General features: G+C 44.3%; 1 protein-coding gene across 1 annotated transcript in view; it reads right to left on the reverse strand.

Moving 5' to 3' along the window:
* Positions 1-16,302, reverse strand: part of LOC120534754 (zinc finger protein 436-like) — a 115,727-nt gene that overhangs the window by 2,427 nt on the left and 96,998 nt on the right. The window contains exons 7-8 of the mRNA XM_039762335.1: positions 3,526-3,564; positions 2,565-2,615 (exon numbers count right to left, since the gene is read on the reverse strand). Coding sequence (XP_039618269.1) covers positions 2,565-2,615; positions 3,526-3,564 — 90 coding nt within the window. The remainder of the gene's footprint in view (positions 1-2,564; positions 2,616-3,525; positions 3,565-16,302) is intronic.

Raw genomic sequence — 16,302 nt, forward strand, 5'->3', positions numbered from 1 at the left:
TTGACAAACAGATGGCCGGACATTCTACTTCAGGATTTTTTGGTAGACAGTAGAATTCATGGTTCCATCTATCACAGCAAGCCTTCCAGGTCCGGAAGCAGCAAAACAACCCCAGACCATCACACTACCACCACCATACTTTACTGTTGGTATGATGTTCTTTTTCTGAAATGCTGTGTTCCTTTTACGCCAGATTTGCCTTGCAAAAAGTTCAACTTTTGTCTCATCAGTCCACAAGGTATTTTCCCAAAAGTCTTGGCAATGTTTCTTAGCAAAATTGAGACGAGCCCTAATGTTCTTTTGCTTAACAGTGGTTTGCGTCTTGGAAATCTGCCATGCAGGCCGTTTTTGCCCAGTCTCTTTCTTATGGTGGAGTCGTGAACACTGACCTTAATTGAGGCAAGTGAGGCCTGCAGTTCTTTAGACGTTGTCCTGGGGTCTTTGTGACCTCTCGGATGAGTCGCTCTCTGCTCTCTTGGGGTAATTTTGGTCGGCCGCCACTCCTGGGAAGGTTCACCACTGTTCCATTTTTGCCATTTGTGGATAATGGCTCTCACTGTGGTTCGCTGGAGTCCCAAAGCTTTAGAAATGGCTTTATAACCTTTACCAGACTGATAGATCTCAATTACTTCTGTTCTCATTTGTTCCTGAATTTCTTTGGATCTTGGCATGATGTCTAGCTTTTGAGGTGCTTTTGGTCTACTTCTCTGTGTCAGGCAGCTCCTATTTAAGTGATTTCTTGATTGAAACAGGTGTGGCAGTAATCAGGCCTGGGGGTGGCTACGGAAATTGAACTCAGGTGTGATACACCACAGTTAGGTTATTTTTTAACAAGGGGCAATTACTTTTCACACAGGGCCAAGTAGGTTTGGATTTTTTCTCCCTAAATAATAAAAACCATCATTTAAAAACTGCATTTTGTGTTTACTTGTGTTATATTTGACTAATGGTTAAATGTGTTTGATGATCAGAAACATTTTGTGTGACAAACATGCAAAAGAATAAGAAATCAGGAAGGGGGCAAATAGTTTTTCACACCACTGTATATATATATATATTAGAATGGCGGTGCGCATGGTCACAGCAGCTCACGGCTCTCCTTTTCAGTGTTCTTTTTGTTGTTTTTGTACTTTTTCTTGCTTGGTTGTGCACTATCGGTTCTGCGAACACCCGCTACGCATGTCAGAACCTTATAGACATCAGTGTCCAGTGCCAGACATTTGTTTTGAGTGTTTTTCATCACACACTCAACATCGCAGACAACATAGCGAGACCAGCGGGCTCTCCATGGATTGTTGTCAGGTCTAGGAGACGGTGCAGATGGAGGAGGAAAAGGAAGCGAAGTGGGGCCGCAGATCCGGCGTTATGCTAAGGCTAAACAAACAACCACACAAGCCACCTCTACCGAGCCTTTATCGCACCAATGCCAGATCCCTTGTGCATAAAACGGATGACTTGGAATTACAACTCAATGGAAATCACTATGTTCATGACTGCTGTGTTTTGATTATCACTGAAACCTGGCTTGACCCGGGGATACCCGATGCTAGCATGCAGCTTGCAGGTCGCACTCTGCTCCGCTGGGACAGGACAAAGGAATCCAGTAAGATCAGAGGAGGAGGGAGGCTCTGTATTCACATGCATGAGAACTGGTACAACAACAGGACAATTATAGACAAACACTGTTCCCCTGACCTCGAGTACATGTCTGTAAGATGCTGGCCTTTTTTATACCGAGAGAGCTAACAGTAGTGATTGTCATGGCTGTGTACATTCCATCCGATGCCAATGTAAACACAGCACTCTCTCTCCTGCTGAACATCACTAACGAAAGCGGAGAGCCCACCCTGATGGTGCTCACATAATTGCAGGAGACTTTAACAAGGCCAACTTGAAGACTGTACTCCCGAAATTTTATCAACATGTTAAGTGTTCTACTAGAGGGGAGAACACTCTGAACCATGTTTACTCCAACATCAAACACACGTACAGAGCTATGCCCCTCCCCGACCATCTTTCTCTCCTGCTCTCCCCAGTCTACAACCCAGATGCAGTGCCAGGCCCACCATAAAGACTGTTACAACCTGGCCTGAAAATGCACTCTCCAAACTATGGGACTGCTTCGAACAGATAGACTGGGACATATTTGAACACCAAGAGCTGGAAACATTCACAGGAACGGTACTGGACTATATCAGGTTCTGTATCGGAAATGTGCATGGACAAAAACATTCGGATTTTCCCAAACCAGAAACCCTGAATGACCAGCCAGGTCCGTACACTCCTCAGAGCCCGCGACGCTACCTTCAGGTCAGGTGACAGAGCTCTGTACAGGGCTGCCCGAGCTGCTCTGAAAAGTGGAATTAAAAAAACCAAGATGGACCATAAGAGGAGCATAGAGTCCCACCTGTCCATCCACGATACACGGGAGGTGTGCCAGGGAATACAAAACATCACAAACTACAGAGGCTATGATGCAACAACAGGAGATCTGAGTGTGCCGCTAGCAGAGGAGCTAATATGCTTCTTTGCTTGCTTTGAATCATCACAACAGCAGCACTCACCTTCTCCAGCCCTGCTCCCACTCTCACCAGGTTCCTGCACTACTCCATTCACTGTAAAAGGGCACAATGTCAGATATGTGCTTCTGGCAGTAAAACCCAAGAAAGCTGCCAGCCCAGATGGAGTGCCTGGTAAGGTGCTCAGAGCATGTGCCCACCAGCTCACCCTTATTTTCACCAAAATCTTCAACCTCTCCCTAGCCCAGGCAGTCATTCAGTCCTGCCTAAAATCAGCCACAATCATTCCATTGCCGAAGAAATCTCCCATCACCAGCCTAAATGATTATCGCCCTGTGGCCCTCACTCCGGTAATCATGAAGTGCTTCGAGAGGCTGGTTCTCCAGCACATTAAGGACTATCTCCCCCAAGACTTCAATCCCTACCAATTTGCATATCGCGCGAACAGATCCACAGAAGACGCCATCGCCGTAGCTCTCCACTCTGTGCTGAGCCATCTGGAGCAGCAGCAGAGCTACGTCCGGATGTTGTTTGTGGATTACAGCTCAGCTTTTAATACAATCATTCCTGACATTCTCATCACCAAACTGGTCACCCTTGGCCTCCCCCTTCTCACATCTGAATAAAAGACTTTCTTACCAACCGGCTCCAGACTGTTAGTCTCGGCCCCCACCACTCTTCCATTCGCACACTGAACACCGGTACCCCACAAGGCTGTGTGCTGAGCCCCCTCCTGTATTGTCCCTACACCCACGACTGCAGTCCGGCCCACAACAACAACCTCATCGTCAAGTTTGCTGACGACACCACAGTTGTCGGACTCATCTCAAAGGGAGACGAGGCAGCCTACAGAGAGGAGGTCCTGAAGTTGGCAGTCTGGTGTTCGAAGAACAATCTGGCTCTGAACACCAGGAAAACCAAGGAGATCATTGTCGACTTCAGGAGGCACAACACCGACTTACCCCCCCCTTTACATCAGCGGCAAGTGTGTGGAGAGGGTCCATACCTTCTGGTTTCTCGGCGTCCTTATCTCCACTGACATCTCCTGGACAGAAAACATCACAGCAGTCATAAAGAAGGCTCAGCCGCGGTTACACTTCCCAAGGGTCCTCAGAAAGCCCAACCTGGACTCCAACCTGCTACTGACCTTCTACCGCTCGTCCATCAAAAGCCTGCTGACATATCGTACAGTATGGTACGGCAGCTGCACCATGCCAGACAGGGAGAGGCTTCAGAGAGTAGTAAAGGCAGCACAGAAGGTCATCGGCTGCCCTCTCCCCTCCCTGATGGACATTTAAACTTCCTGCTGCCTCAGCAAAAAGCATAATCAAGGACAGCTCCCACCCTGGCTCTGATCTGTTTGACCTGTTGTCCTCATGGAGGCACTACAGGTGCATCACAACAAGGACAAACACACTCAAGAACAGTTTTTTCCCAAAAGCCATAGCCATTCTAAACTCACACCTGCACCAACTAAGCAGTCTAACCCCCCAACCCCTGGACTTCCTTCTATCAATCAACTGTGCAATATCCAATATTTAAATGGTATCGATAATAACTGTGCTATATCTGTATTGTATACTGTACAATATCATTAATCTCAAGGTCCAACATCCACTACTCGCTGCACATGATCATCATTATTGTGCAATATTTAAATTATGTGCAATAACCCAATAGTCCAATAGTTATTTATTCTTTCCATTTGTATATAGCGTTGCACAACTTTTTTACAACTTCTTTGTAACTTTTTGCACCATTTGTATATTTGTTTATTTACTTCTTGTGTTCTTCATATATGTTTGCACTGAATGAGCTGATTATAATCTCATTGTACATGTGTATAGTGAGAATAAAAAAGCATACAGTGGTGTATGTTTCTGATCATCAAACACATTTAACCATTAGTCAAATATAACACAAGTAAACACAAAATGCAGTTTTTAAATGATGGTTTTTATTATTTAGGGAGAAAAAAAATCCAAACCTACATGTCCCTGTGTGAAAAAGTATTTGCCCCCCTTGTTCAAAAATAACCTAACTGTGGTGTATCACACCTGAGTTCAATTTCCTGATTACTGCCACACCTGTTTCAATCAAGAAATCACTTAAATAGGAGCTGCCTGACACAGAGAAGTAGACCAAAAGCACCTCAAAAGCTAGACATTATGCCAAGATCCAAAGAAATTCAGGAACAAATGAGAACAGAAGTAATTGAGATCTATCAGTCTGGTAAAGGTTATAAAGCCATTTCTAAAGCTTTGGGACTCCAGCAAACCACAGTGAGAGCCATTATCCACAAATGGCAAAAACATGGAACAGTGGTGAACCTTCCCAGGAGTGGCCGGCCGGCCAAAATTACCCCAAGAGTGCAGAGACGCCTAATCCGAGAGGTCACAAAAGACCCCAGGACAACGTCTAAAGAACTGCAGGCCTCACTCGCCTCAATTAAGGTCAGTGTTCACGACTCCACCATAAGAAAGAGACTGGGCAAAAACGGCCTGCATGGCAGATTTCCAAGACGCAAACCACTGTTAAGCAAAAAGAACATTAGGGCTCATCTCAATTTTGCTAAGAAACATCTCAATGATTGCCAAGACTTTTGGGAAAATACCTTGTGGACTGATGAGACAAAAGTTGAACTTTTTGCAAGGCAAATCTGGCGTAAAAGGAACACAGCATTTCAGAAAAAGAACATCATACCAACAGTAAAGTATGGTGGTGGTAGTGTGATGGTCTGGGGTTGTTTTGCTGCTTCCGGACCTGGAAGGCTTGCTGTGATAGATGGAACCATGAATTCTACTGTCTACCAAAAAATCCTGAAGTAGAATGTCCGGCCATCTGTTTGTCAACTCAAACTGAAGCGATCTTGGCTGCTGCAAATGGACAATGACCCAAAACACACCAGCAAATCCACCTCTGAATGGCTGAAGAAAAACAAAATGAAGACTTTGGAGTGGCCTAGTCAAAGTCCTGACCTGAATCCAATTGAGATGCTATGGCATGACCTTAAAAAGGCGGTTCATGCTAGAAAACCCTCAAATAAAGCTGAATTACAACAATTCTGCAAAGATGAGTGGGCCAAAATTCATCCAGAGCGCTGTAAAAGACTCATTGCAAGTTATCGCAAACGCATGATTTCAGTTATTGCTGCTAAGGGTGGCCCAACCAGTTATTAGGTTTAGGGGGCAATTACTTTTTCACACAGGGCCATGTAGGTTTGGATTTTTTTTTCTCCCTAAATAATAAAAACCATAATTTAAAAACTGCATTTTTTGTTTACTTGTGTTATATTTGACTAATGGTTAAATGTGTTTGATGATCAGAAACATTTTGTGTGACAAACATGCAACAGAATAAGAAATCAGGATGGGGGCAAATAGTTTTTCACACCACTGTATATACAGTATCTCACCAAAGTAAGTCCACCCGTGACATTTTTGTAAATATTTTGTATCTTTTCACGGGACAACACTGAAGATATGCCACTTTGATACAATGTACAGTAGTCTGTGTACAGCTTGTATAACAGTGTAAGTTTGCTGTCCCCTCAAAATAACTCAACACACAGCCATTAACGTCTAAACCACTGGCAACAAAAGTGAGTACACCCCTAAGTGAAAAATGCCCAGATTGTGCCCAAAGTGTCAATATTTTGTGTGGCTGGCCACCATTATTTTTCAGCACTGCCTTAACTCTCTTGGGCATGGAGTTCACATGAACTTTACAGGTTTCCATTGGAATCCTCTTCCACTCCTCCATGACGACATCATGGAGCTGGTGGATGTTAGAGACCTTGTGCTCCTCCACCTTTGTTTGAGGATGCCCCACAGATGCTCAATAGGGTTTAGGTCTGGAGACATGCTTGACCAGTCCAGCACCTTTACCCTCAGTTTCTTTAGCAAGGCAGTGGTCATCTTGGAAGGGTGTTTGGGGTTGGTTATCATGTTCCGTTTCTGAAGGGAGGGGATCACGCTCTGCTTCAGTATGTCACAGTACATGTTGGCATTCATGGTTCCCTCAATGAACTGTAGCTCCCCAGTGCCAGCAGCACTCATACAGCCCCAAACCATGAGAGTCCCACCACCATGGTTGACTGTAGGCAAGACACACTTGTCTTTGTACTCCTCACCTGGTTGCCCCCACACACGCTTGACACCATCTGAACCAATAAGTTGATCTTGGTCTCATCAGACCACAGCACATGGTTCCAGTAATCCATGTCCTTAGTCTGCTTGTCTTCAGCAAACTGTTTGCGGGCATTCTTGTGCATCATCTTTAGAAGAGGCTTCCTTCTGGGACTATAGCCATGCACACCAATTTGATGCAGTGTGCGGTGGGCATATGGTCTGAGCACTGACAGGCTGACCTCTGCATCAATGCTGGCAGCACCCATTCAAAAGACAACCTCTGGATATGATGCTGAGCACGTGCACTCAACTTCTTTGGTCGACCGTGGCGAGGCCTGTTCTGAGTGGAACCTGTCCTGTTAAACCACGGTATGGTTTTGGCTACCATGCTGCAGCTCAGTTTCAGGGTGTTGGCCATCTTCTTAAAGCCAAGGCCATCTTTATGTAGAATGACAATTCTTTTTTTCAGATCCTCAGAGAGTTCTTTGCCTTTAGGTGCCATGTTGAACTTCCAGTGACCAGTATGAGAGAGTTTGAGAGCGATAACACCAAATTTAATACACCTGAGACCTTGTAACACTAACGAGTCAAATGACACCGGGGAGGGAAAATGGCTAATTGGGCACAATTTAAACATCTGTAACTTAGGGGTGTACTCATTTTTGTTGCCAGCGGTTTAGACATCAATGGCTGTGTATTGAGTTATTTTGAGGGGACAGCAAATTTACACAAGCTGTACATGGACCACTTTACATTGGATCAAAGTGTCATATCTTCAGTGTTGTCTCATGAAAAGATGTAATAAAATATTTACAAAAATGTAAGGGGTGTTCTCACTTTTGTGAGTAGTCTTATTGTCCATTGCTGCTCTCAAATGTCTCATTGAAAATCTGAGAAGCTAATGGTGGGAAGTCCACTCGATGCTCCTTCTCCCGGACTTGCTGGGTCATTATCATTCCTGAGTAAAGAGTAATAAAAATGCATGTAAAGCAGACAATGACAACAGAATAATGTTAGCATTTACTCCCCCGGGTGGAATTGAAGAGTCGCATAGTGTGGGGGAGGAACGATCTCCTCAGTCTGTCAGTGGAGCAGGATGGTGACAAAAGTCTGTCATTGAAGCTGCTCCTCTGCCTGGAGATGACACTGTTAAGTGGATGCAGTGGATTCTTCATGATTGACGGGAGTTTGCTCAGCGCCCGTCGCTCTGCTCCAGATGTTAAACTGTCCTGTTTCTACAATAGAGCCTGCCTTCTTAACAAGTTTGTCCAGGCGTGAGACGTCCTTCTTCTTTATGCTGCCTTCCCAGCACACCACCACGTAGAAGAGGGCACTCGCCACAACCATCTGGTAGAACATCTGCAGCATCTTATTGCAGACACCAATCTTCTAAGAAAGTAAAGGTATAGTCTGCTCTGACTTTTCTTACACAGAGCATCAGTATTGACAGTCCAGTCCAGTTTGTCATCCAGCTGCACTCCCAGGTATTTATAGGTCTGTACCCTCTGCACAGTCACCTCTGATGATCACAGGGTCTATGAGGGGCCTGGGCCTCCTAAAATCCACCACCAGTTCCTTGGTCTTGCTGGTGTTCAGGTGTAAGTGGTTTGAGCCGCACCATTTAACAAAGTCTTTGATTAGCTTCCTGTACTCCTCCTCCTGCCAACTCCTGATGCAAAACACTGCTGAAAACATAATACTTTAACATGGCTTTCTCATAACTTCATTTTAGTTTAATCCTGATGCTCTGAATATTAAATTAATTATCATAACTATTCATGGTGGCTCTAAAATCTGTACTGACCCCAACTCTCTCTTCTGTTTCTTTTCCCGGTTTTCTGTGGTGGCAACCTGCACCACCACCACCTAATCAAAGCACCATGATGTCCCTACATTGATGGATCAAAAGCCAGAAGTCCACATGACCGTCATCATCAAGTCCTTCCATTAGAACATTAGAAACCTAAATTCAAAGAGGACTATTTATTTATGTTAGGTAGAATGCCCAGAGGGGGCTGGGTGGTCTCTTGGTCTGGAACCCCTGCAGATTTATTTTTTTTCTCCAGCCGTCTGGAGTTTTTTTTTTTTCTCTGTCCCCCCTGGCCATTGAACCTTACTCTTATTCGATGTTAATTAATGTTGATTTATTTTGTTTTATAATTGTGTCTTTCATTTTTCTATTCTTTAATATGTAAAGCACTTTGAGCTACTGTTTGTATGAAAATGTGCTATATAAATAAATGTTGTTGTTGTTGTTGTTGTTGTGACGTAAGCAGTAGCTTGGCTTCTGTCAGACCACCGGGCTGCGACGTGCCATGACTTAAGAGCACTGCTGTCGGTGTTCATGGGCTTTTATATTAGCTCAAACATATACTGTATGTTTTACAGTAGCATTTAAGTTTATATGGCAGTGTTTCTTAATAAAGCTTAGTAATAATAATAATAATAAGATATAGTAACACATATGAGTGAGCTTAAAGAATCAATTGTTAAAGGCTTGTGTTTTTCCTTCTTTCACGTATGAAGCTCCATGTCAAGGTCTCTGCTGCTTGGCCTTCATCAGTGAAGCTGTGCGCTGCCATTCACTGGCACAGTCACCTATTATGTTAGCCTTACAGGACACTAGTGCAACAAGTAATCAAGTATTGAATTATTTATTAAGCAGTCCAGTTTTCATATATGGGTCCTTCTGATCCCAACTTAATTATTAATAATTGAATTGTTAAGAATTCATTAACTGAAAGGCCATCCATCTTTAACAGTTTAGGATTAGGCCGCGAGAATGAAGGGAGGTGAAATTAGGTGATGCTCACCTCCGGGTAGCAAATCTGTCCTTCGAGCCAAAGTGGTTCTAATGAGAAGAAGGGTTGGGTAAAGATTATTATGAGGATGTCTGTGTGGGCAAGGGTATTGTTATGAGGAGGTCTGACACACCAGGTGATTGTTATGAGAAAAGGTGCTGAATGAGGTCATCATCATGAGAAACCGTGTAAAGTAGATGATGGGAAACTAACATGAGAGGGGGGCATATTGTGAGATGATCTGTAATATATTTGGGGCTCACTGTACACTCAGGGCTCATTTTATGAACTGAGATAGCTTTATGTGCTCTGCAATTATTTCTGTGCTATGCAATAAAGTCTAAATTCTGACTGCCTTTCTGAAGACTCTGCTAGTTTTTTCTAAAGATTTTTCCACAACAGATTCTGTAGCACTTCCTCCTGGACTTGATTAGACTTCGAGGGCTGATCTTTGTCATTTGTTGTCAGGAACATCCTCAGCAACATCTTCCTCATCTTCAGAAGGAGTATCATGGTGGCTGACATGAGCGGCCCCTGGGACTGCAGTACAGTAGTTCAGATGATACCAGGTTGAGCTTCCCTTCACTTGGACTGCAGTTGGAGATTGCCCATATAACTTCATATGGACCTTCTTGTCTTGCCTCATTCCATTTCCTCCAGAACACCCTCAGGAAAACTTAATCCCCAGACTTGATTACACTTGTGGGTTCCTCAGCTGGCTCAGGCTCTCAGTTCTTCTCCAGTAAATAGATAGTTTGATGGACAGCAGTTAAGTGCTTCATGTAATTTTTAATTTCTAATTACATCTGTTCTAATGAGGGACCCTTATAAGCCTTCTTGCAAACTGGCCTAGACATCGAATGGCCAGTAATCACTTCATGTGCTGTTAGATGCGTTACTCTGTTAGTTTACATGTGATAGCTCATTAAAGGAAGCAGCAGAGCATCTAACCAATTAATCTTCACTGTAGCACAAATCTTATTTATCTTTGGTTTCAAAGCCCCATTTGTTCCAACATTCCTTATGATTTTTGATGGTACCCACAGCCAAGTCTCTGTTTAACACCCAATGCCTGCTAGTCTTGCTTCTCTGCTTTCTGAACAAATGCTGAGCCATCGTCTGAGTTTATTATTGTAGGAATGAAGCTGGACAATTTAACATCTGTGGCAGAGTGACGAGTGCTAAGCAAGCTCCTGTCAATCATGGAGAATCCACTGCATCCACTAAACAGTGTCATCTCCAGGCAGAGGAGTAGCTTCAGTGACAGACTGAGGAGATTGTTTCTCCCCCACACTATGCGACTCTTTAATTCCAACCGGTTGGGTAAACGCTAACATTATTCAAAGTTATTGTCTGTTTTAAAATGCTTTTTTTATTACTCTTTAATTTAATATTTTTTTATCAGTATACTGCTGCTGGATTATATGAATTTCCCTTGGGATTAATACAATATCCATCTATCTATCTATCTATCTATCTATCTATCTATCTATCTATCTATCTATCTATCTATCTATCTATCTATCTATCTGGCATTCTATCAGTGATAGATAGATAGATAATCGCTGGTCTGACCTCCCTAGTTAAACATTTCACAACTGTAGCTGCTCCTTGATCTGGTTACCTCCAGCCACCTGCTAAACTTGTCTCTTATTACAGCAGGTATCTCTGTTTTCACACCGTTCTTAGCATATCCACACAGTCCATCAGCAGGTGTCTAAATGGGCCCTCTGGTGTTGCTATGTGTCCTAATTTAGTAGTAATTCACTTTCTCAAATTGTGTTTGGCACAAATAATGCATTCTGACAAAAATTTATCAACAGTAGCTTACAAATGAGGAGACCAACATCCTTGATTTTTAATCCTCTTAACAATTTCCCCCACTTATCAATGGTCAACACCATGTGCCTCTGTTATTAGAAGATTTAGCAACACTGAAGGAGCAACAATTTGGGCATCGCTAGAGTGCCATAATCCTTTCTTGTCCTTCTTTGCACCTCTTTGATTCCTGTTCATACAGTCCTGCTCTCTCCTGCATGTCACTTATGTCTCTTTCAGTGACGTCAAGCTCAATAATCACAAGTGGAGCTAATATAGGAATTGGTGTTTCAGAAGCTCTTCTGACTGCCTTATCTGCCATGTTATTCCCTTCACTCACAAGTTCATTGCCTTTCTGGTGTGCTTGACACTTGATCACCGCCAACTTAGTAGGCACCATCATAGCCCTGATCAGTTCTTGAATCTTCTCTCAATGCTGTATAGGTGATCCATCGCTTTTCCTAAACCCTCGTTGTTTCCAAACTGCCCCCCAAAGAGTGATGTACTCCATGGGCATAGGCTGAGTCTGTGAAGACCATTTTATTCATCCCCAGCTTGTAAGCTTCAGTCTGTGCTTTAAGGTCAGCTAGTTTGGCAGAGCAGGGCTCTTTACAGCCTTGTGACACAAACCCTTTAAATTGTCACTCTTTGTCATATATACAATTCTAAATCCTCCATGGTTTCCTACCTGATCCCTATAACATGAGCCATCTATAAAACACGTGTGATCAGCGTTCTGTAGAGGCACAGACTCCAAGTCCAGACGTAGCCTGGTGATAACTAATGACTCTGCTATACGCTCATGAGGCTCACCTTCCATAGGCACAAACTCTGCCATGTTTAGTGTGTCACACCTTTGGATGACACATCAGGATACGTCAGCGACTGAAAAGCAGATATCAGTCTAGCTGGAGTCAAAACAAATCTGCCCTGATTTATTAGTTCAACAATCTTGTGATGGGCGTAAATGATAACCCAGTGTTATAGTGGAGGCTTTATCACTGGCATATTGGAGCGCTGCTAAACCCTGAAAGTAAGGTGGGTATCCTTGTGCCACACTGACCAGCTTAGAGCTGTAATATGTCACTGGGTGCAACTTCCTGCCCTTACATGTCTCTTACATCAGCACAGCAGTAGCACAGCCTGAGTGGGCATTGTCAAGATACAGCAGAAGAGGCCTGTCCTAGTTAGGTGAGGCCAATGCTGGCACTGACTGCATCTCCTGCTTAACAGAGTCAAACGCCACGTTAGCATCAATCGTCCATTCCAAATGATTTCTCAAATTGTGTAAACCTGCAGTTCTCATGATGTCTCTCATTGAGGCTGTTTTCAAAGCATACTCTGGACTCCAGTCTGAGCTAAAACCAGTCATCCCCAAGAACGTCACCATCTGTCCCACGTTCGTTGGATTAGGTGCCTTGCTTATCCCTCCCAGTTGTGGTGGCGCTATTGCTTTACTGCCTTGTGTGATGATCCTTCCTAAATACTCAGCCTCAGGTTCACAGTACTGCAGTTTAGCCTTTGAGACTTTATGTCCCCCTTCTGCGAGTTTCTCAAGCACTTTTATTGAATCTGCATGGCTTTGTTCCAATGATGACAAGCAAAGCAGCAAATCATCCACATACTGAATCAATGCACCATCCAGAATCAAGTCCTCCGGGTCAGTTTTAAGAACCTGATTAAAAACATGTGAGGAGTGTTTGAACCCCTGTGTCATCCTCGTAAAAGTCTGTTACTTCTTATTATATGTAAAAGCAAACAGCGGCTGGCAGGCCTCAGCCAGTGGAATTATAAAAAACGCTGAGCATAAATCAGTGAGTGAAGAGCGTTTTGTAGTCTCAGGAATGTCTGTGAGCGACGCGTGGGGGTTAGGGATCTCTGCTGGCCAGTCCTGTGCTCCCTCGTTCACCGCTCTTAGGTCATCTACTGACCTCCACTTTGATTTATCACCTGTCCAGACATGGAGCAGTCTCATGTTACAAACGCTTTTTGTCTCTTTTAACACTCCTGCCTGTAAAAGCCCTGTTACTGTGCTCTCTATTCCTTCCTCTGCCTCAGCTTTAAGAGGGACTTGCACCCAGGCTTCACCTTCACTTCCACTGGACTGGCTCAACTACTAGGCCCACATCCGTGTCATGTGCAGACCACAGCTCGGTCAGGACTGCTCCTCCATGTCAAGCCTTAGCAGTTCTTGTTTTGTTTCATGCATTTCTAACTGTCGAGATGCTGGCAATTCTACTACTTTGGGCACACCTTCCATGCTAGCTGTGTACTAAATTCCATCCAACCATCCATCCATTTTCCAACCCGCTGAATCCAAATACAGGGTCACGGGGGTCTGCTGGAGCAATTCTCAGCCAACACAGGGCATAAGGCAGGAACCAATCCCAGGCATAGTGCCAATCCACCGCAGGACACACACACACACACACATATCCACACACCAAGCACACATTAGGGCCAAATTAGAATAGCCAAACCAACTAACCTGCACATCTTTGGACTGTGGGAGGAAACCCAATCAGACAGTGGGAGAACATGAAAAGTCCACGCAGGGAGGACCCAGGAAGCGAACCCGGGTCTTCTTACTGCAAGGCAGCAGCACTACCACTGCACCACCTTGCCGCCCATACTAAATTCTTATGTATTTTTTATCCTCAGATCGATTAATCATTGTTATCTGTCAGGCTCCACCATGCTCGCTCTGCGTTCCTCCTCACAGACCCTAAGTCTTTGCTCTCAAATCCCTCAGCTACTAGCAGAGTCACGTGTGGCACCGCAGAAGGGTTTCTGAACCATTTCTTAGTGAATTTGTTTTGATCTATCTGCATAGCAGCTCCCTGTTTCCCAATTATCACATAGCATGTGACAAGAAGGACATTCTGAGGAGCAGTTTCAGAGAGCCATCTCCACTCCAACTGGCCATCGCCTCCATTATCATAAATCATCGTGCAGCAAGGCTCCGATTTATGTTTCCTGGCCCCTGGCAATTTCATTTCAATAAATGGCCCCCATTCTTTCCAGAGATCAGCTCCAGCCTGACTGTTGGAGTAAGGTGGCTTGTCCTCTGCCAAGTAAACTGTAGCCACAATGGTTTGCAATGTCATTTGTGTCTGACCACCATTTGGAACAATGCATACCAGTCTGGGGTTTACCAGAGAGTCATATTTAACTTGCACAGCACGTCTCTTCCCAGTAAATTTACAGGTGAACAGTCAGAAACCAGTATGGCAATTCTATTTATTTTATCTTATGTACAGACGCACTGGAGCCATCAGAGGAATTATTTGTGTTTGTCCTGAGAATCCTACCATCTATTGACTAGACGTTAGAAGGTGCATCGCATCTCTCTTGTTGACACATGTAGAAGTGACTCCAGTATCTACCATTACAGGAATGCCTTTTTCCTTTAATTTCAATAGTTGTTACTGGCTCTGTGTCTGCACCCCCATTAACATCGGATATTGACCTTTCCAAGTAGGATTCTATGGCCCCCCTAAAAGTCCCAATTAAATCCCAGCCAAGCATTGGTGGGACTTGAAGCAGCCTTCTGCTGACTCCAGTTTGGCTGACTGAAATTCTGCTGGGAATTAGACTGGTGATTTTGATAATTCTGGGCTGACTGATTACCCTGTGCCCATGGGTTTACCTGCAGTTTCTCCTGTTATGTTCCGGAAGGCCACATCGCCTACAGACACCAGGTGGTCCTTTTAGTGGCTTAGAATTTCCACCCTTTTGCTGTCCCTTTCCCCAACCAGGTTGCTGGACATATATATTAACAGGTGTCAGAGCCGGTGCTGCTGGGGGTGTTCTGGCAGATACCATGGGCACCATTACTGAGTGTCCCTCAACAGCATTCATTACTGGGGCACAGACCACCAGAGCCTGTGTTCTCATTTTGTGTTTCTACGTCAGCTCCCCCTGCTGGAGGTGAGTCCATTTTCTTTGGACTTCTATTTCCCGGTGACTTGACTTTTTCTCATCTCTGTAATTTTGTCCACAGGATTAGGCATGTAATCACAGAACTCCCTGCATGACTTGGTCTCTCGGTCCACAGTGTCCTCCAGCCTGCTTCTTATCAGCTCAGGTAACGCAGTTCTCACTGTCCTTCTGAACACAGCAGTCATCATTGGGTGCCCCTCCGGGTCTTTTTCTGTTTCTATTTTGCACCTTCTGTCCACAAATGCAATTGGCTCCCCTTTTAGCATTTTTGAGTCAAATTTCAGTGGATATTCCTCTCTGTGGACCCTCCATGTGTTGGAATGCTAAATAGCAAAAGAGTCCGCATCATACATAGTGGGGCCTGTAACTGTAGCCAGAGTTGATTTTCCCAGTAGGTGCTCCATTTGGCTGGTGCCCCCTATCCTCGACAACAGTGCTTTCATATTCTCTACAGCCAGCAGCTTCCCCATCGTCCACCAATAATCCCAAACTGGTCCTCGAGGTCCTGCATTCCCCATGGCGTGTACTAAGCTCTGTCTCCTTTTATCAATACTGGTAATTGAAATTTACTGACTCCCGGGATTTCTACACCATTTTGGTTATAATTACCTCTACTCAAATTCCCAGCACTCCCTCATACGCTCTGCAGTTCACCTGTGTGAAGGTCCATGCCAAGTAACCCTCTCCATTCTGCACTTCTCTTTATTTCTTTCCCTAATTCCACAGCACAAGTCACTCCTTCTGGGACCCCCAGTGTGGCGGCTGTTTATTTCTTAATTCCCATTTTAACTCCTCTACAAATGGATGTGTTAGCTGGGGCTTTTTGACATTGTGGTCCTCTTTCTCTTTCCTTATATCTTATCATATTTCTTATCAGACTGTCCTGCTGCTCACTGTTTTCACTCTCTCTTATTTCATCTCTTACTATTTACTCATCTTCTTCCTCCCAATCGACTGAGTCTTCTGCTACTAACTCTTCCTCCTCATCACTTATTTCAAGTTCACTCCATCTTTAGATCTTTCTCCTCCTTATCGATTTTCTTCTTTGTATTCTCCTTATTGTGACAGGTGTGCAGGGCCTCAGTCTCCTTC

This window comes from Polypterus senegalus, chromosome 8 (assembly GCF_016835505.1).
Source record: "Polypterus senegalus isolate Bchr_013 chromosome 8, ASM1683550v1, whole genome shotgun sequence".
NCBI classification, from domain to species: domain Eukaryota; kingdom Metazoa; phylum Chordata; class Cladistia; order Polypteriformes; family Polypteridae; genus Polypterus; species Polypterus senegalus.